Source organism: Xiphophorus couchianus, chromosome 6 (assembly GCF_001444195.1).
Source record: "Xiphophorus couchianus chromosome 6, X_couchianus-1.0, whole genome shotgun sequence".
NCBI classification, from domain to species: Eukaryota; Metazoa; Chordata; class Actinopteri; order Cyprinodontiformes; family Poeciliidae; genus Xiphophorus; species Xiphophorus couchianus.
Genome location: NC_040233.1, coordinates 11,264,121 through 11,285,414, shown reverse-complemented (window position 1 = coordinate 11,285,414; position 21,294 = coordinate 11,264,121). Strand labels below are relative to the sequence as shown.

At 36.1% G+C, this 21,294-nt stretch overlaps 3 protein-coding genes across 3 annotated transcripts; all 3 read left to right on the top strand.

Annotated features, from left to right (window-relative positions):
- Nucleotides 1-798: 798 nt before the first annotated feature.
- On the top strand, nucleotides 799-2,575 carry LOC114145884 (C-C motif chemokine 20-like). Its single transcript, XM_028019537.1, has 4 exons — nucleotides 799-956; nucleotides 1,070-1,187; nucleotides 1,555-1,632; nucleotides 1,774-2,575. Exons 1-4 carry the CDS (start codon nucleotides 878-880, stop codon nucleotides 1,820-1,822), a joined length of 324 nt encoding a protein of 107 aa, XP_027875338.1. The 5' UTR covers nucleotides 799-877; the 3' UTR covers nucleotides 1,823-2,575.
- Nucleotides 2,576-13,494: 10,919 nt separating this feature from the next.
- Nucleotides 13,495-15,048, top strand: LOC114146840 (C-C motif chemokine 2-like). Its single transcript, XM_028021233.1, has 3 exons — nucleotides 13,495-14,224; nucleotides 14,339-14,447; nucleotides 14,613-15,048. Exons 1-3 carry the CDS (start codon nucleotides 14,074-14,076, stop codon nucleotides 14,755-14,757), a joined length of 405 nt encoding a protein of 134 aa, XP_027877034.1. The 5' UTR covers nucleotides 13,495-14,073; the 3' UTR covers nucleotides 14,758-15,048.
- A 3,220-nt stretch (nucleotides 15,049-18,268) lies between these two features.
- On the top strand, nucleotides 18,269-19,737 carry LOC114146034 (C-C motif chemokine 4-like). The gene is made up of 3 exons (XM_028019769.1): nucleotides 18,269-18,408; nucleotides 18,494-18,605; nucleotides 18,715-19,737. Exons 1-3 carry the CDS (start codon nucleotides 18,345-18,347, stop codon nucleotides 18,845-18,847), a joined length of 309 nt encoding a protein of 102 aa, XP_027875570.1. The 5' UTR covers nucleotides 18,269-18,344; the 3' UTR covers nucleotides 18,848-19,737.
- The last annotated feature ends 1,557 nt before the right edge of the window (nucleotides 19,738-21,294 follow it).

Sequence of the window (21,294 nt, the reverse complement as noted above, 5' to 3'; positions counted from 1 at the left end):
CCCACCCTGAAGGGTTCTTTTACGTCACAAACTCTTGATAATCCTCACTAGATTTAGGGTTGGCTTTTTGTATGTACTTAGGTTAACTTTCCCTGACATTAAAATCAGTTTGACCACCTGAAACATTAAGAGTGACAAAAATGAAAAAAACCAAGAAAGCTGAAAGGAAACAAAACACTTTTCACATTGCTGTGCACAATTTCTGATGAGAACAGGATGTGCTTGCATCGTAAGAAAGTTTTGTCTTTCTAGGTCAGAGACGGTAGTGGGAGATTCATCAGCCTTTTGAAGATCAAATAGGTCAACTTAACTAGCGAAGAGATTTTCACGCAACATAGTCTGCTTGCTCAACACAATGCAATCTTAAGATTACAGATGCTGCAAACAACGAAATATTTCTCTTTCTACTGAAGCTTTTAGGTCAGGTTGTGGTAGTGGCTAGCAAATTAGCACATTTCTTAGAATCAGATTTGGCTAAAAGAAAAACTCGCCACATGTAATAATTTAAAGGGCTAAGGAAACACAAGTGTAACCCTATTAAATGACAACCAAAAGAACAGAGAATGTTGAATGAATTGTACAAATTTAGAAGGAACAAAATTAACCAGGAAGTTAGTTTTAGAGAAAGGAACCCAAGAATGTTCTGTGTATTATTGTGCAATGAGAAACGGTGAAAGAACAGGATGCATGATCAAATGCCACGTCTTGATGTTGTGGTATTCAGATAAAATGTGCTATCGAAAAGATCTTGAGCTTTGGCTTCCGTGATGCATTGCTGGGTTTCCTGTCCTCAATGTGGGACCTATAAAGGTAGACGTCTGACCAAACTTATACAAATACAGTAAGCGGTTGGTTGTTATCTGCTGGATCCCTCATCATGACTCCCAGAAGCATCATCATGATCGCCATTCCCCTCTTCATCATAGTGGGAATATTGATCCCAGCTCCAGCTGCCGGTGAGTTTATTCTATTACTTATTCAATTCGATCAAGAACATCAAATATATTGAAGTTTGAATATTTTATTCAAGCGGTGAGTCAGCCTTTGTGTGTGACTTTTCCGTCTGAAGGTTTCCGAACCAGCAAACCCTGCTGTACAAGGTACAGTAAGAAGCCAGTTCCCTTCCAAAATATCAGAGGCTACAGAGAGCAATTACCTACAGAACACTGCCGCATCAGTTCAATCATGTAAGACTCCCCCTACCACAAATCTTTACACTTTATGCATCCTTTCAATTGCTTTCAAGGAAGAGTGCTAATTTGCCATTGTTGCAAGAATTTGATAAGATTTTAACATATTTGTGATGGAAAAAGCATCACAAATATGTTAAAAAAGTTCACAATGTCCCAATCATCTTCCAAATGGTTCTCTAAAAATGTATTTTTTTTATTCTCCAGAATGAGTTGCTACAGCGGTATTTTCTCAGAATAAATGATCAAAAAACATCCATGTTTTCTTTAGAAAATAGTTTTATTTTGTTACTCCAACAAGTGACTCATGTGTAATAAATTCAGATGCTGTTTATGTGTCTTATTATATTTCTTTTTATCACAGTTTTTACACCATCAATAGCCAGGAAATCTGTGCAAGTCCAAATGATGACTGGGTGAAGGAAGCTCTCAACTTACTGAGGTAGACTCACTAAGTCAGACTTAGTTGACTTAGTTTTTACAGTAGTATCTGATTTGAGTTTAGATCCAGACTTTCTCATTATGAAGCAGAAACACGCTATTACATAAAGGGTTTGATTTAAACCTTCTTTTTTTTCTTCAGCTCAAAACTGAAGACGATGTCCCAGAACACCGACGGTAAAAAAATGTGAAGCCTGCAAACTCCTCCGTTCATGGTGCAAGTGGATTTCCCAACAGTTTATAATTCTTCACAAGTTATAAATCACTTACTGATTTAAAACAAGAAAAAAGGGTTTTATGTAATCATCTAGACCAATAAAGTTTAGAGATGTTATTCTTCTGCAATCAAGCCTTTATGAGAATATAACCTCTTTTAGTATTGATTTTAATGCGTTCATGTTCAATAAGTTAGAATATTAGGAAATAACACTTATTTATTCTGGGAACTCAATTTACTTTTATAAAAATTAATTACACACTCTGAGGCTTTCAAGCCTTCATTTCTGATAATTATAATAAGCTTTGACTAACAGCTCATGAAAACACATTTAAGATAAAAATATTACATCAGAGCAAATATATATATGTTTATTGGAAAAATAGGGGCTTAATGAACTTATGTTTAATAACTGCTTAAGGGTTTTTATTTTCAAAACAAACAAATGAGTGTTGTTGTAACCCATATTCTATTTTATTGGATGTGAGTATACTTGCTTTTTACTGGTGCTGGCTTAATAATGTTCATTTATTTCAGAGGTAAACTGATAAAGCAAAAAAAAAAAAAAAACAGCTAATAGATCAATTATTTACATTTCTCTCATAATTTTGAAAATATTATTATATATCTGTCTTTTTCTTAATGCTTTTTGATTCTCGTAATAAACAATTGCTTAAGTAAACATGCTAATAATGAAACAGAAATAAAAGATTTATAAAAGCTTTAATGCTGTTGTGTTTTTTTGAACCAGGGTTCAAATTCTAAAAATGTAATTTCTACTTATATCAAACTACGGTAATTTAATTTAGCAACTTTTATTGATTTGTTGAGTTTTGCGTTTTCAGCAATTAGCCTTTATAACAAGTTAAATATATTTTTTCATGTTCAGCTGATCCTCTCTAACTTTAACTTTGAAAAAAAGTTAATTTCTAGATTAATTTCACTTTAACAAGTTAATGTATGTTGTCGGGCTTCATGCAAACAACGGATGACAAATGATTGCACCAAGGAAATTGGGTAATAAAGAAGTCAAGATTTTCCTCAGTAAATGTTTCCTTAGTAAATAGTTTTTTAAAAAAATAACTACACTACCACAAAATCCACAAAAAATGTCAGTAACCACCCAAGAAATCCAAATATACAAAGAAATTTAAACACATTTTCCATAAGTTATGTTATGGAGCCTTGGCGAAAATTCAAACTGGGAGACTCGACCAGCTTCACCACATCATCTAATCACTACGCCCGACCGCAGCCAATCCGGACCGGAGCTTCACGCCGCTCCAGCCAATCGTCGTCCAAAGACACCTTCAAAAGTCCAAGCTACCCTGGGGTCTTCCTGCTCGTCAGCTGTGCTTCGACCCACCTCCTCCCCTTCTCCACCTTCACCATGAGGGTCGTCCTCCAGGATCCCTTGTGCTCTTCCTCTCCAAGCTCCGCTCCACCACCAGTTTCGGTCCCGGGGGGGAAGACTATCCCGAGCTCGCCGAGCAGACCGCCTGCTCACGGCGATCCTCGGCTCACGGTCTTCTGCCGGGTCCGAGCGCCAAAGAAATTGTACCATTAAATCTTTTTAACTGCTATTTTCTTCTCTGTGTGAGTCTCTCCAGATTGAAATATGGTAACACACTGAAGAGTCAGACAATAATTATTTCAATAGCCTTAATGAAATGTGTATATTATTCAGTAAAACGTTTCATGGTGACAAAGTCAACATGTCTCATGAATGAAGAAATTAGTAACCTGCATTACTGTGAATTCAGCCCATTCTGTCTCAAAACTCTGTTTTCAGTTTCAAAGTTCTGAAATCCTCTTCTATGCCGTTTGAACATTTTTCAGACACTGATTTGAAACTGATTAGATTCACATTTGGGAGCTGACTGGGCTATTCTAGCAGCTTTATTTCCCTTCTCTTTGACCAATAGAGAGTGTCCATGGCTGTTTTTCGGTTCAATGTTTTGCTGAAACATCTTGAGAAACTGAGAAATTTTTGAAATCTTCCAGTTCCTAACAGGCTGAAAAACAAACCCTCACCATGATATTCCCACCACTAATCTCCCATTTTTGTGTTTTTGAGGAGATATCCAGTAGCATTCCTCCTTCAGACATGATGCTTGCAGTGATAGCCAACTATTTCGAATTTCATCTCATCTCACTGCACTGTATTCTGTCACTATTTCATTGACTTGTTCAAGAAGTCTTCAGCCAAATTCAAGCAAAGTTTCAACATGTTTAGTTTTTTCTTCTGAAGTGGAGTCTTGTGCAGTGTCCTTGCCATTGTGGTTAAGTAGATTACTTAATCTTGGAAATACCCTATATACTTTTTATTCCAGGTATTTCGTACACTTTTTACAAATTCCTATTGGCTCTTGGACATTTCTTCTGGTAACGCTTTTGCCTGCTTTGACTGAAATCTTGGGTGTCTGTAACTCTTGGTCGTGGATGGATTACGATAAATTAATGACCTTTACACTGCCAGACTATGGTTAACGCTGTGGTTTACACTGTAACATCTAAGTTTAGAAATGTGTCAGTATCTGTAGTATGACAGTTCTTTTGCAACGCTCTGATTGCTCTGAAATGATCATTTCTACTGATAAGGTAACAGGTTGCTGTTGAAACACAGACAGATTTCCAGAGCAGCGAGACAGTGTCATGGTGGGTTCACGTTTTTTGACCCACATACAGAACACAAACAGGAGACTATGAAATCAGATAAATGAAGTTTATTTTGAAACAAAGACGAATTGTGAAATGTGTTGTTCTTGTCCTGTGGGTGGGAAGCCGGGGTCGACGTTATGGTACTCGCAGGCAAACACTCCGGCGTTGAAGTACTGGCAGCCAGCTCCTCATGTACTACAAGCTGACAAAGTAGGTTGATCACAGGTGTGCTGAATCCAGACAGCCGGAAAGCCCTCCAGCTAAGAGCAGCCTCTTGGCTCCATCTAATGGAGGATGAAGGAAGCAGCAGACAACGGAGACTTCCCACAAAGACCCAAAATCCCCAGTTCCCAACAGACAGGGGGACAGGTAAGGAGAGCAGGGTTGCCTTTTTATATCGTTTTTCTTTTTTTGCCTCATCCTCTTTATCCTCATCCTCTGTGTTACTATTTAATTATTTCCTGTGTCATTTCAATTTATTACTCATACTAGAGTTCATAGAGTTATTAGTTTTGATTTTTTACTTTGGTTTTAATTGACATGAAGGGGAATTTATTTTTAATAGCCCCATTATATTTATAGAAAATTACCTGAATGTGAAGCTAAAATAACATTAAAAAATCTTTTAAACAATAATATTAATGCAGTAGTTTGTGTACAAGGCCTTTCTTCTGTTTTTCAAAAGAATTAACAGCATTAGTGAAAGGTTTCTGTGTCATCTGAAATACAGAACCTGCTGCTGCTCCAGGTGGTTAATATTTTAAAGGCATCATGACTGTCTGGGTTACCTAAAAGAGAAAGCTGCCAGCATGTCTGCTGAAGGTGTCTGTAAACTTCTCAGTGACGCGTTCTGACCTCTGAGCTGCTGCAAATGCATGACAGGACTGAGAAGAAGGTAGTTTCTATTTCAGCTCAACACCCAAAGGGGTTGGAGTCCCAGACTGACAAGGTGACACTGCAAAGATGTTCTGGTAGTCTGTGTTGAGTAGCCACTAGATGGCAGACGAATTCTTTAACACAATATGCTGCCAATTCATCAGTCACAAGATTATTATTATAATTTTTTTTGACTGCCTTCATAGTTATAATCATTTGGAAATTAGGAATGAAAAAGAAATCCATGCTTAAGGGCAAATTTACTTTGATAGATGGTTCAGTTGGTCAGAATTTGGTAATTAAAGTATTTTAAATGATGAAACACATCACACACGAAACCATGACACATGGACAAATATAGTGAAAATTTGAGTAACAGAAAATAATGAAGACTGGATGTTTGAACTGTTCTCATTCAGTTTACCATGCAAAAAAGGCACGGGAACTACGTTATAAGCTACAACATCTCAAATGACACAGGGATGCTATAACCCAATAACTGCTAATCAGTCTAACCAGGAAACACTAAGTGTGTGAATAAAGCTTACTGAGAGTCTGATTACTTTTACTAAAGCAAGCAAAGTAAAACACACAAACTCTAAAGTTCTACGCAAGTTATTAAACCTATCTTGATTACTGTGGTAGTCAGAGAGAAAATGACTGTGAACTAAACGAATCTTGGCCCAGATAATATAATAAGATCAGAGACGCAATCTGTACGATTGCTGTCATCCGTGATAACAGGAATCTAAAAAGGGTCTAAAAATGTCTTTGATTAAATTTCTCTTTTTATTCTTTGTATGAGACTTTAAACAGAAACAAGCTCACAGCTGACTTAATTGTGGATATGACATATCTTTCCACTTATTTACCCATTGTTTTGAGCCAAACGGAGATGGAACTTCTTCTTAGTCCCATTTGACTGAAACAAAGAGTCTTAGTATCCCATTCTTGTACAGAATTTATAAATTTTTTTCTGTCATCCCTCTCAAACAGCTGGTTGGTATGTCGATAGCATCTCTTGAATTTTATGGAGACTTTGTGACCTCTAGATGGAGCTCTTTGCTGCAGTTCTTTTAACTGTGAACAATCAATTTTTTTTTCAAAATCTCCCTTATGTTCATCTTTTCAGTGCATGATGGCAAGACAAGCTTGGTTCAGTATCAGCATTGTTTGTCACACTTTCAGTTGTTTTAAATGATTAACTTATTGATCTGACTGTAAATATGGGGAGGCTTAGTATCTTGCAGCAGTCTCTTGACTTTTAAAGTTCAACACATATCCATCTTGCTCCAATGACGCACTCTCTTGTCCTTGCTACTTTTAGGTGGAGCTTGAAAATGTTGGTACCGTTGTCAAATTTTACTAATGACTCAGATCAGCTTGAGAAAAATGCAGGAAAACAACAGAACTTGACAGAGTCAAGATACTGTCTCCTACATGAATATGCAAAATATTTGAAATGTTATCTACAAAAGATGACAAGCTTGGATGGATGACAAGTGTTTCTTTTATTTCTTCTTGTAAACTAAACAGCACCACATTGTGTTTTACTCTGTACTGCACATAACAGGTGGATTTAGTGAATACAGGCAGCAGAGATAAAACTGAAGAATAAATACAGCTGGTAATAAATATTAAATATTAAAAAATACACCCTGGAATTTTTAATTATCTTAAATTAATGAAGTTAGACTACAGGCTTCTAGGACTTAGTGGTGCTCATGGTGCTGCTGGTGGTGGTAGTGGCAGGAGTTGTCTTTTTTGCTCTGCGAATCTGCCTGAGAAACACACAATCAACAGACGATTGTTAAAATACCAGACTGTGCAGCATACCGTAAAGTCATTTGCAAAAGGTGTAAATGGAAAAAGTGACAGAGAAAATGAGGGTCTACTCACTCTAGCTCCTTGATCTTCTCAAACACCCAGTCCTGTTTCCAGTGGCTGCAGACTTCTCCTTCTGATGTCTCAAATCTATTAGGAAAATGTAATTCAATTAAAATACAAAAAAAAACTCTCCTGTACAACACCTTGAATAAAATACAGATTTTGACCATAGTTCCCCTAGAGCCTATGAAATTCCTATTTTTAAAAGTAAACTGAAATCGTCTGCATTGTTTTATAACTGGAATCGAATTGGAAAGTTTCTATTAGTCTTTCAACCTGTCTATGTGATTAGATTGAATGTGACCTTCTATTTATGTGTATTGATTGGATGGTTATTTTATGTCAGTAGTTTTGATCTTGGAGATTTTCCACAGTATGAAAAAAACTAACTAAAATTAATTGAACAGAAACGATTTCTTACATGACTGCACGAACACAGGGCAAGTTCTTCCTCTGCATCCTGTAGCCAATGATGGGAGCAGTGATGCTCTTCTCACTCATCTCAGTACAGCACGTTGTAACCTTGATTTCTGTTTCACATAACAAAATGAGACAAAATACTTCATAAATTACCATTTACATATATTTTTCAAAGTGCGTGGCATTTATATTATGCATATTGTTTACACATAGAAGGGAAATTTTTTGATGGAAATCTTACCTGAAGCAGATCCTACCAGTATCACTCCGGCCAGAAAGGCCAGACAAGTCAGTCCTCTGATGCACATCTGCATGGTCGCTGTGTGAGGGGCTCCGGAGATTCTTTGCAGTCACTGAAATTTGGACTTGAGGTTTGTTGTTGAATCCTAACGACCAGTCTCTGGGTTTTATTGCACAAAAAGGGGAAATGGAACCAAACTGAACGGATGAAGAGTAAGAGCATCACAAGGGCGCGTCCGGGTGGAGGAAGTGATGCGCCAGATTCTCCTGAAGACATCCATTTCCCTTTTTTATGGTTTGGTAATGAAGTTGACCCAGTTTGACTCTATCATGTGTTTTATCTTGTTGAACTTCTAAACTATTCAAAATACAGGTATTGATACAGATAGATAACTCCAACATTACACATCCCCCTGACAGATTTTGCATTCAATTTCGTTCTCTAGGTATAGATATGACATAGATAGATAGATAGATAGATAGATAGATAGATAGATAGATAGATAGATAGATAGATAGATAGATAGATAGATAGATAGACATCCTTATATATAAAATAATCATTTGTTTTTAGATTCAATGCTATTGTGGTGGAAAAGTTATTATAAGTTAACATCTGCTGATCATGTTATATTAAATTCTTGTGAATACTCACCAAAAGAACTTGTTTATGCTGCACTAACAAGGTTGGAAGTTTTTCTCCTGCACCTGCATGGGAACCAGACTGTTTCCCATGTTTTGGATCCCTTATCCTTGGTATAAAACTAATGGTAGAGCTTTTCATTCGGAACTTCTTCATTATTGTTTGTCTTACAAGCTGTCTGTATTGTGCACAATATACAAATAAACCTGATTGAGTGATTTCATCTAACAGTGCTTGGAAATATATATTTTTTTTCCACAACACTATATTAATGACTCTATTCATGTCTTTGTTTTCAACAATCTCATCAGGACGGCAGCCAGGTCTGTACCCAGGTGGTCTTTTCCATCAGCTATATCATGCCATACAAAATGTTAATTATTTCTGATTTCATCAATACTTTATGGGAAACACCACATGTTGGTCACTGTATTACTTCTCTATTCTGTCACTGAAAGTCGTGGTCATCACAAGAGGAAAATAAGGGGGAAGGAAGACCTCTGACCACAAACCACAGCTTTCCGAGCATCATTCGTCCATATTTGGTCATTTGTTCCTGCATAATTCAACAGTCAGCTTTTTCGGCTCTCTGGAATTGAACAAATCAAGACCTTGGTTTCTAATGCAACCATCCATGCATCTTTCTTCTTTTTAACCTTAAATGTTTTTAGAAATCTTTGTTTTAAAAAGATCTGTTTTAACAGAGGAATACACAATGTACAATAAAAACTTAATCTGAGCAAACTTGCTTATGTCTGGTCTGGCCTTCCATCCTTTTGATCATTGAGAAATATATTTATGGGTTTTGTGGAGTGAATTCTAGGAAACTACTTACCACAGAAGTTTCATCTTAACTTTATACGATACTCACTCTAAATTTTGGTGAACTAATGAAACTATAGGATGTACCTTTACAAATGAATAGATTCCATTTTAGCTATTCAGTAGTAATTTACCTACAGATTTTTGTTTACTTTTTATAATGTGGAGATTCTTTGTAATAAAAGGAAATTCATTAAAATTTTTGCTTAAAAAAGATGTGACAACAGAAAATTTCCCACTTTCACTTCCAGTCACTCAACCTTATTTTATCTTGTCTGTCGATTTCTTGGAAGCCGCTGGTATGGTTCCGGAATGTTTTCACAGAAAAAGCAAAAGTTTATTTTTAGCATATTACAATTTCTGTTTTTTTTCAGTTTCTGAATGGAGAGGTGGCTAATTGATGTGCTTCACAATATTCCCCTAGCCCAGACATAGCCCATGCTCCAAATCCAAAGCTGACATATGGATTGACCAGCGGATGGATTTTATTTAATATAAGATTCTAGTGTCAGAAATTTAGATCTAGAATACTGTATTAATGTTGTAGTTGTGATTGCAGAAATAACTCAAACATTTTATTGAGCTGTTTTCTCTTTTTATTATTTAACAAAACACCAGCTTTTCCACCAAAGTTACAGGCTATGGGAAAAACGTTCTCAGGGAGTAACAAAATGTTATAACTTTATTTAAAACCAACCAACCAAACATCCATCCATCCATCCATCCATCCATCCATCCATCATCTTTACATGGTTATTGCTTTGGAGGTCACCAGGGGTGCTGGTGCCTATCTCCATTGGTCAACAGCCGAGAGGTGGAGTCACCCTGGACAGGTCGGCAGTACATCGCAGGGAAATTATAGGCTTTCAGTGGTACACCAACAATGTCCAGATCTACCTTCCCAATCACAGCATGGTTTATTTGACTGATTGAATAGGATCACTAAGACTGAAATAATTGTATTTGCGCATAAAAAGCTGGGGTGTCTTTCTCTTCTTCTGGGCCCTCGTTGAACTTTCTCTACTTATCTATGAAAAACTTAGATCTGACCTTAAAAGGACTGAAAATATGTTTGTTTTTAAATGTTGTACTGTGCTGGCACGACTTTGTCTTACTGAAAAGTTACCCTTTAACATCCCAGAATGGACGCTTCTGGCTAACCAGATTCTTCTGTTGCTTCTGTAAGTTCTCCATAAATTTATTTTGACTTATGGCAAAATGCATTTGGAGAAGATTACCCATATTACTAAACCATATATATTAGTATAAACATTTTTAACAAAACTGCATTATGAACAGAAACTAATGTTAAAAAAGGGAAGTGAGGAAAGAGTACATGACACCAGCTTACGCGAATGCAATGCTCAGCAGTTACTGTATGAAAGCGGAATCACTGACTAACAGTGTATTTTAGCGGATATGAAGTTCTTGAAGGAGGAAAGGAGAAAATGACTTAATGAAATGACTTAAATGAAGTGATAAGTTCAAAATAAAAGTACCAAAATAAAAATAAATTTAGAAAAAATATATACTGCTCCCTCATATTTACTATGGATATGAAATACAGTTGTTTTTAAAACTCCTAGACCAAGACAAACAAAGGGCATTTCATGATGGGTTGCCAAATTTACAAATTCAGACAGATTGCTGTCGACTAATGACTTCTTTCTTATCATTATCTTTATCCGATCCAACTTTCTGCCAAATGGGATAAAAATTTACTCCAGTATGAGGCAATCTTAAAGTGAATAATTGCACTGCAGTCCTCAGCACTTTGTGGCAAGAAAAAAGAGCGTCTGTTGTTATTACTAAGTCATGCATTAATAACAAACTGTCATTGAGGAGGGAAAGGACAAAATCAATTAAATGTAATGGACCCAGACAAAGATTCCCACTTGCAATGTTATTTAAAAGCCAGGAAATGACAGCAGCAGACATTTTCACGGACGAAGAGATAACTCCAACAGAAGCTTTGCAGACTTAATGTCATCTTAGACTTTAAGCAGAACTATTTTTTTTATTTCTGCCTATGCAGGAGGGAAAGATAAAATTGTCTCATATATTCCCTGTGGCGATGTGTCATGTGCACTGCAGCCAGCAATTATCTATGCATCGAGCAATCTGAAACAAAAAAATTACAGATTCTTTTTGTCTAAGTAATGTCTAAGTAATTTGTTTATATGATTAGCTCTGTAATTGGTTAGATTTACTTTCGCTTTCTGGTCTGGGATTTTGGTCCTTGACTACATCCTGATTCTTGAGGATTAAAATAAAGTGGATTATAATTGCTGAAAGAATCCTTACGTTGACCCAGTGATCACAAACTGAAGGCACTTTTATGTCATGATCCCAGGATAATTCAAAAATCATTAACTACTTACATGGAGCATTTTGTGATTCACATCATACAAAACAATCCAGCATAACTGCAGAGCTGCTTGAATCAAAGTGGTGTTTTGTTTAACTCAGTAGCATGAATTTGAGTTCACATGTAAACAATGTACATGGGACATTTCAACAATAATGTCAAATATCATTTGGCTGAGCACCTGCATTTCCAAATCCCTTCCTGGTTGTTCAAATACATTCAGCGCGACACTGGATTCTGTTGATCAACATAATTCTCAGATTAGACACAAGAGGACAAATTATCTTCTTGCGACACCAGACTCAAGGGCAGTTCCTGTCTTTTCTTGAGATTATAGTACGGGGTCACAGTGTAAAATGTTCAGCAATTGTGGATTACTGTTTCATGCCATGTTTTGATGCGACTGTGAGGTGAACAGAAACAAACCAGCTGACTCTTAAAAACATAAATATGCATACTATATTGAGGTGTGCTGAACATGTAGGTTTATAGTATGATTAAAAAAGCTACATAGCTAACTGTTTAAGAGTAGGTAGGGAGTGCGTTGGTGTTTTCTACTAAATCTGTCACAGTGCTAAATGCTGGTGAGAGCACTCCCAAACGACTGCCACGCAAGACTAAATGATTCCTCAGAATAAAAGCAACACTCCAGGTATGTTTTTGATGAGCGAATCACATCATAATATTATATAAGGCCAAAACACTTTACATAATAACCTCCCTTTAAAAATGTTGTACTGATAATCTTGAACCAAGCTGTTTTCTGTGGGTGATTGTCTATATCTGTCAGGGGGTAATTAAATTTTTATAATGTTCAAGAAATAGGCAGATCAGCTTTATAACTATTAGCAACACATGATTACCTACAAATGAATTGAAACACATTACAAATCAAATTATCATTTACTCGCAACTGAAGTGGGCAGGATGGATTCATGATTTTATGTTGCTTACAACATGGAATTGTGAACAAACTATTTAAATTTAGCAGATGTAACCAAGACACATGAAACCACAAAAGGTTTTGTCAATCTGTCATTCAACATTGGTAAGCCTTTGTGAACTGTAGCCTCAATTTCCTGTACTTAGCTGACAGAAGTATGTGGTATGTTTTCTGCTGCTTTATCCCAAGTTCAAACCAGTATGACCATTCTCCTTTGGCTTCAACAAGACATTTTTGTCCACCACTCCTTTTCAGACTATTCTCCTTAAACCCAAAGTTTACAGATAGTTGAGTGTGAAAATTTCAGCAAGTTTAGATGTTTTTATAAGTACTTATAAATACTAAGATCAGTCTGTATGGAACCAGCAATCATTCGCATTCAAGGTCATCTAAATGCCCTTTCTTCTGAGCAGATGCTCAGTTTGAACTTTAGCAAGCCGTCTTCACTACATCTTAATACCAACATCCATTAATTAAATTGTTGCCATGAGATTGATTGATTTTCTATGTATTTTCACCAGCGATAGGTGTATTGAACAAAGTGGTCAAATCCTTCTTGTTCGTAAGTTCAAAGGTTCATGATTGTCATGATTGCACACACAAAAGGAATGATGACCAAAACCACGTGGGTTTCAGTGGAACAGAGTAGCTGTTTGAGCATAGTTTTTGAACGCCCCATGTGCCTGTAAATGCCATGAGATCAAAAGGGAAAGGCAAGTTTGTTCTGCCTGCATGTGTGTGGTTGCAGAAGTGAGTAGAGCAGCAGCAGCAGTAGCACAAGAGAACAGTTACCTCAAAACCGAACAGGAAGCTTCCATGTTAGAAAGTGAAAAACTCAGTAGAGTAGTATAAGTCAATGAACCTTTTCATTTCTATTTGATTTTGAATGTCTACCTATAAGCTATAAGCTACAAGCTTTTTCAGACTCTAGTTTTAAAACAGATTTCCAGAGTGCTTTCTTTGAGATCAGCTAAAATCAACTTACAGTCACAATAACAACAGAGACAATGCTAAAACGAAAAACAAGCTGTTACTGTAAAATGTCACCTTACATGCTTAGTAAAGTAAATCCTGTAAATATTTGGTAACTGCTGTAAGATGTTAGTTTAAATATATAAATAGCATCATTTATATACATTTCTAGTATAGGTGTACTTTTCATAAAATAACCTGACTTAAAAATAGAGTAAGCAAAGTTGTCCAACGGTGGAAAACGTCTCCACACCTTCAGACCATCGGTGAGGAGAGTAGAGGGGCGAGGACGGCGCTGGTGAGCTTTTGTGGGAGGAAGCGTTACTTGTACTTTCCATCTGTGTGTGTGTGTCTGTGGGTGCGGAAACCTTGCACTGCAAGAGGTTTGAATGAATGCAAATGAAGTGGTGGTCTTTAAAATGGCTCCAGGCACAGGCTTCATATCACATCACACCAATCTGTCCTGGAGAGAACACCATGACGAGTATCCCCCTCATCTCGCTTGTATTGGTAGCCGTGATGGTGCCGACAGCCTCAGCACAAGGTAAGCAAAATACAGACTTCAAGCAAATTTCATTGCTTTCAATCTGTATTTTGTGTATTTTTAATGATTTATGGCAATCGTCGTTTACTCTTGTCTGTTTTTGCCTTTCTTAAGGTGGCATCTCAACCTGCTGTACGAAATTAAATGGCACAAAAGTTCATCGAGAAATGCTGAGGAGCTACTACCAAGAAGATAAATCATCATGCAGTCTACGAGCAGTTGTGTAAGTCAGAAAAATCTACTCTTGGGTTGGATTATTTTACATATGTTTTGTTTTTTGCTTTTTTTCAGTGATATTCATTATTATTTCTACTACACATATCTTTATGGATGGAGGGTTTATGTCTTCTGATTCTTATATGGTCTCTGTTTTTTTCTCCCCCAACAGATTCACAACAGTCATGGGTAAAAGAATCTGTGCCAGCCCCTTCAATATGTGGACAAAAACTAGCATGGCCTTTCTGGACGGCAAGAACTTTGCACAAAGACAGTCGGGCTTAAACAAGCAGCCCAACAGAAAGGGACGTCACTGACACTGATGATCCTATTGAGACACAAGCACTCGATCTATCATCTTAAGCTGTTTAAGTTTAATCAAATTTAAACTTTAGAACATACCTCAGTCTTATAAAATTACAACTCTGTTGCATGTGACTTTTGTTTGAGTTTATTTAATATTTTTAAAGCTAATGTAAAAATGTAAATAAATATTATTTTTCTAACTGACTCAAGCTTGTTATAATATCAAAAAGTATAACTTTGTGATCTTAAGATTCAAATCTGAATAAAACTGGTGCCTACTCTTTCTCAGCACCCACTCTTCATCTTTTCTTGTCTTCATTGTTACTCAACTATCTCATACCTCAACGTGTTAAGTAATTACACTGACATGAGATAAGAGCAGCAGCAGTAGCTCAGATTTTTGAGTCAGGGAAGAGATTTTCTGATAGCTATCAGATCTTAATGGTGGTGGATGACCTGCTTTCACTAAAGTAGAAAGTAAAGTGCTTGAAGTCAGAACTTCAGAAGGCATTTGAGATAATGGCACTGAGGTAAGGTGAGCAAGTTTGAAAAACAACTGTTCATCAAAGTAAAAGTTTGGCTTATATTGCAAAAATCATTTTATGTTGTTGAATTTCTTAGATAATTTTGCCTGTATGAGGAAGGGAACACTTGAAAATATGGAGTTAATTTAGGAAGTATATTTCATCCATTTAAGCTTTTAATATGAAGTCCAACATGTCGTCAATAAATTAAAAAAATTACTGTTACTAAAGTGGCATTTAGGTCATAGTCACTGAATTATGTTACTGAAACTGTCATCTATTTAACATCTATTTGTGTGGAGGAGGTGGGTTTAATAGACCTATTTCTCTAGAAAACAAGCTGGAAAGGAAATAAGCCATGCATACACACACACACACACACACTCCTAAGGAGTATTTAGAGGGCAATTGAGGTGTTTTTGGACCTCTAGTCCAAAAATGTAATGTTTTTCAACCAATGCCCATTCTTTGTAAAATAGTCTGGATTCTGTCAGGCTGGATGGAGATCCTCAGTGACCCTCAGATTCCAAGTATTGAATCAAATTCCAATTTAATTTAGAGGTCAACTTTAAATATGCTTCTATTTAAAAAAAAAATCCACTATAGACCACATATTTTTTATTTCCCTTAAGCCATCTTTCCTTCAACTTTGACCAGCTCCCCTGTCCTTGCTGAAGAAAGGACCCTCACAGTAAAATACTGCCCCCAAGAGGCAGGTGCTGTGTTTGTGGTGATGAGCAGTGTTTTCCACCACACTCAGGGAACCTTCCTGTACATCTTGCTGTGTTCCCTACATGGCTTGTGGCAAACAGCAGATGGGACTTATTGCGGTTTCTTCTTGCCACTCGTCCATAAAATTATATTTTCTTTCTTTGTGACATTGAAAGCAAATTTCTTGCACTGGATTTTATTCCAAGAGACAGAATCAAAGTGTGTGTAAAATAGCCACGCATATTTATTTATTTATTTATTTTTATTTAAAAGACAGAACCTTCATCAAAGCAAATTCCTCTACATAATTAAAGTTTGTGGTTGTCATGTAACAAAACTGCAGTTGACCAGGCAATGCTATTTTGAGATGTGTTGCTATGACAGTTTGTATTTTATTGTAATTTTTTTTATTGGAAAATGATTGATCTAAGAAATAGCTTAGGAAATTAAAATAACAAGTTATTTTAATTTACTTATGTTTTCATTGTTGCTCAAAGTAATATATAAGTAAGTCATTGCATCAGAAAACTGTGAACACTGAGAATAATTCTGAAACTTTTTCACTTACACAAACGTATGCAACCACAAACCATGTGACAGAACAACAACTGTGGTGTGTACTCACTTAGCCATTCTATTTAAAAACTTAAGTAAACAATATTTTTGAAGGCCATTGGACTTAGCATTATGACTGCAAAGTCCAGTCATAATGCTGTGGACCAACTTAATAGGGTTAGGGCTTTGGAAAATTAGGGGTTCGATTTAGGATTAGCCTTACAAAATCCTAATGTGGGTAGCAATACACACTTTTATATGTGTGTATTTTTATAAAAAGTCTGTCTGCTTGTGACAATTATGTAAGTAACAGGGACTTTTTATTCAATAGCATCTCTTGTAAACCAAACACTTAAAAAAAACTAAAAACCTTTCAAGTAAAACTAGTATACTGTCTCAGTATACTCTTTAATATTTGCACAAACTGTATGTTTGCACCTTATTCTACCACCAACTCCAAAAAGGAAAATGGAAATGTAATCTTGAACATCCACCCTTCTATAAACAAATTCCGGTGGCATGAAAACAAGCACCAATCATTCTTTCTCTATTAAAAACAACTTTTTTTTCTTTCTGCATATGCCGGGATTCAACAATAAGTTGTTGCTAGAGGACAAGATCAATGTTGAACCTTATTTGGAGGATCAAGGTCTTTCGCTTATGGAAGGAACTGAAAGAAAAACTGCGTAGGCGACGACCAAATGGCCATGAGAATGTTTACGATAACTGGTACGTCAGGAGATGGACTGGAATAAATCTCATTTTCTTGTTTTGGTATAAACTGATAGGAGTCATGTAAAACTGTAAGACACTGCTAAGTCATGTTAATATCACTTTGTTTATGTAGCAGTGAAATAAAAATGCATCAATGTTTGATTGCAAATCTATGTTTAGTTAGTGTATTATCACTATTTTGGTCCCATTATTAGATTTTTGGACTCAATCTTGTATAAATGTCAAGAACAATTATTCGGCTATAATCTACAATAATGTTGCAAACTGTTTTCTCCACATCATACATGTACCTCATACCAAAGTCTCATGAGAATATTTGAAAAACATGTTTACTAGAGAAAAGATTTATAGTTTTAAGGTTTTGTTGTTTTTTTTACTAATAACAACCTCAAGCGTTTATTATTTGCCCATTCTTTTTGCAAAAGAGATCAATCTGACAGATGGACAGTTTGTCTAACCACAGATTCCCCATTGGAGTGTCGTCTGGATTTTGACTGGACCATTCTAATTTTCCTGTGATCTAAATCGTTATATTTTATCCCTTGCTTTATTTATAGAAGGGCTGTCCTGCTTGAAGGTGAACCTCTACCCTACTTTGGCAGCTTTTAATGGGGTTTATTCCTGTTGTAACCTCAATATGTCTCCATCAGTCTTCCCATTCACTGGAATAATAAGTGTGTTGGATAATGGATGGATGGATATGTGCTGTTCTCTAACAAAGTTTTGAGGCCTTAATCTCAGAGGTTTGAACATGTATATCTACACTGACAATACATTAAAGTCTCTAGTTAAAGCGTGAAATTTTTTTTTACAAAAGTGTAAGGTATACCTCTCAAATAGTATTTTAAATATCTCAACAGTATTTGTCATTAGGCTTAAATTATTTTGGGGGAAACGGAAAGTGGTGGGAGGAGGACCTGGCTGTAAAGCTTTGACAAGAGGTGGCTTCACGCTTCCTCTTTCCAACAATATATTTGTGGTGCAAAAACTTTCAATTGCATACTATATGGATACAATTAAGCTGAGTTGGTCAACTTAAACAGTGCTCAAGTCCTTGGACATCTTTACTCTCCATGATGAGTCTCACCATCCTGTTCTTACTGGTAACTTTGATGTTACCAACTTTTTCAGCTCAAGGTAAGATCAACATTTCCATCTTAAATAAAAATAACTCAGATTTTAATTTTGTTTAATATAAAATTCCTCTATTTCAATTTTCCAGGAGGCACCTCTAAATGCTGTCTGAAAATCGACAAAGCTAAGGTTCATCGAACATTCCTGAGGAGTTACTACGAGAAAAATGATCCAAAATTATGTTCTGTACCTTCAGTGGTGTAAGTTAAAAAATTACTGATCTTAGTTTGTCATACTTTTAACATTGCACTTTATTTAAACAAGTAAATAATACAACGTGCTGAATATTTTGTCTTTTACTTTTAAAAGATTTACCACAATGACAGGGAAAAAACTCTGTGCTGACCCCAGCAAGATATGGACAAAGACCAGCATGGCCTATCTGGATGGAAAGAACTGGCGGAAAAGACAAACTACTTTCAAAAAGAATCTGAAAAATTGATCAAACTAATCCCACTATTGAAACAATAATGGTATCCCATTTAATTCCCTGCTGTTTTAGTTTAACTACCCATCAGCTTTGCAGTGTTCCACATTTTGGTAAAATTGTATAATCTATTGCAGTGCATTTGACTTTTGACAAGTTTTGTTGCCGATGAAAATTGATACTTTAACTGCAAAATGATCAACCTAAGGACAGTCACAGTGTAATGGTTGCAGTTCCCTAATCATGAGTTTTAAATCAGGGTAAATTATAGATTCACAAAGCTACAATCGCTTTTGCGTCACCTAATGTTGATGCTGTTACGTGTTTAATTTATGTAATATCACAAGCTCTCACACTCGTGGGACATAAGAGTGAGAAAACCTCAACTAATTGAAAACTAAAGAGTATACCCTAATAGCACCATTTTTTAAATGTAAAACATTGTGCTATTTTTTGTATTAAAAAAATAGCACCCAATTTATCTCAAATTCCAAACCCAACTCATCAGCGGTCTGGCAATATGATGAATTTTTGCCCACAACAATGACCATTGCTTTCCACTTCCCCTCACAGGACGGTTTGACACGTTAGACTAAGGGCTAACCAGATGGAGGCTTGCAGTCAGTGTATTTCCATTGGTGTTCTAACACTATGATGTGTGAAGTTCTAAAGAAAGAAAAAAAAAGGTTTGCTCTCAGTAGGCTGAGAGAGAAAGTACAGCTGTGTGTCAGTGTGGTGCAGTTGGGGGATGTTTAAGGGGCTGAGAATGGAGAGCATTTGAGGTTGTTGCAATGTTTGCTAAAACCAAACTCTAATGGGTTTTTCCCACCCCCTGTATAAATTATAAGCCCACCCTTTTTATTATGTGTATGATGGAGAATCTGAATGCAAAAGGTGAATTACCTCATGAGTTATAAATAAATATCATTTTAATTAAGTTGTGTTTGCTATTTATTTGCAATAAAATCTATTGCTATAGTACTCAACAAAGCTTGCTGTATACAGAAATGATCCGTGTTCTTGTATGATTAGCAATTGAAAGATCTTACCAAGATTTTAAGTTGTTTTTTACTTTAGTGGTGGCTATGTACTGTGGTAGAAAGATAATGACAAAGAACCCATTTTTAAATCAAAATTCACTTAGGTAATTTAAATGGCTTGTAACACTCCTTATACTGTCCATATATTTAGAACTTGTTTTTTGGAGTAGTCCTATCTCTCCTTCCCCAGGACACTTGTAGGAAAATCAGCTGAGAAAATGTTCCAGAAAACACCACAAAACGTCTGACCATCAGCTGGATTCAAACCCATCAAAGGTAATGACTGGTGGTTGGAAGGGGAGCGGGCTAAAGTGGGCAGTTATGAGTAGGTTTTTCACTGAAGAGATGTGATATGTTATCTTTCTCAGAAATTGTTTTGCCATCTGCTTACTTACTTTAATGTTATTTTCAATGGTTGTTTGCAACAACATGTCTGCTAACTTCCTGTGTGCCATTGTGGAAAACCCATGGACAAGGGTGTTAAACCAGATAACCTATCTGTGGGAACCAGAGTTAAAGAGATGAGATGAAAAGACATCGGTCATTTAACAGTCTCAATCGTTGATTGATAAATTCTAGAAAATTCTAAAGAATATTTTTAATATTCCAAAGGATACTAAAAAAGTACAGATAAAATAACAAATTCAGACATAAAGACACATTTCCAATATGTTTTTTTCACAAGATAAAGCTTGTGAAATTCATCCTTACAGTCGATAATGTATATATGTTCCACCATAAAATAACTTAGATCTAATTTGCCTTGAGAGGTCCGTATGTGTACAGGGAAGTACACATGCGGACCTATGTTTACATTTACTTTGCTGTATCTTATTCATCCTACAAAGAGGTTCTATCAAAGAGAGTTCTACAAATATCTTTTGTACTGGTAGATGCTGCTTGTATTCTTAATGTTGACATCCTTATGATTCTCTCAACACTGGCATCCATTATTGTTTAGTTGAAATGCTTGAGCAAGGACAAACAACAAGAACATTAGAACAGATTACATAGCACAGTTTTCATTTATTATTCCACCTCAATACTCTATTATATGTTATAATAATTCTTTCATCAAACACAGGTTAGTCTTGCAGAGCATTTGTTGGAAAAAATGAGAAAATGATGCAAAGGATGTGGTACGCATCTCTTTGCAAGACCAGGGCAACTTAGATTCAGTGGCAGCTTGAATAGATAAGAAGCCATGTAAAGATTAAACTGGCTGAGATGACACTCTGGTACGCTTAGCTCTGTAGGTTATTCTAGTTTTACACACTGTGGTTTGACGTTAAAATGGTAAACTGTGGCTTCTTCCCTGAGAAGCAGAAGTAAAAGTTATGTCTCATAAAGAGTCTTTACAGCGATGACCTCAGTGCTCAATAGACTTACAATACCAGAGATGATTTTTAAACAATATATAAA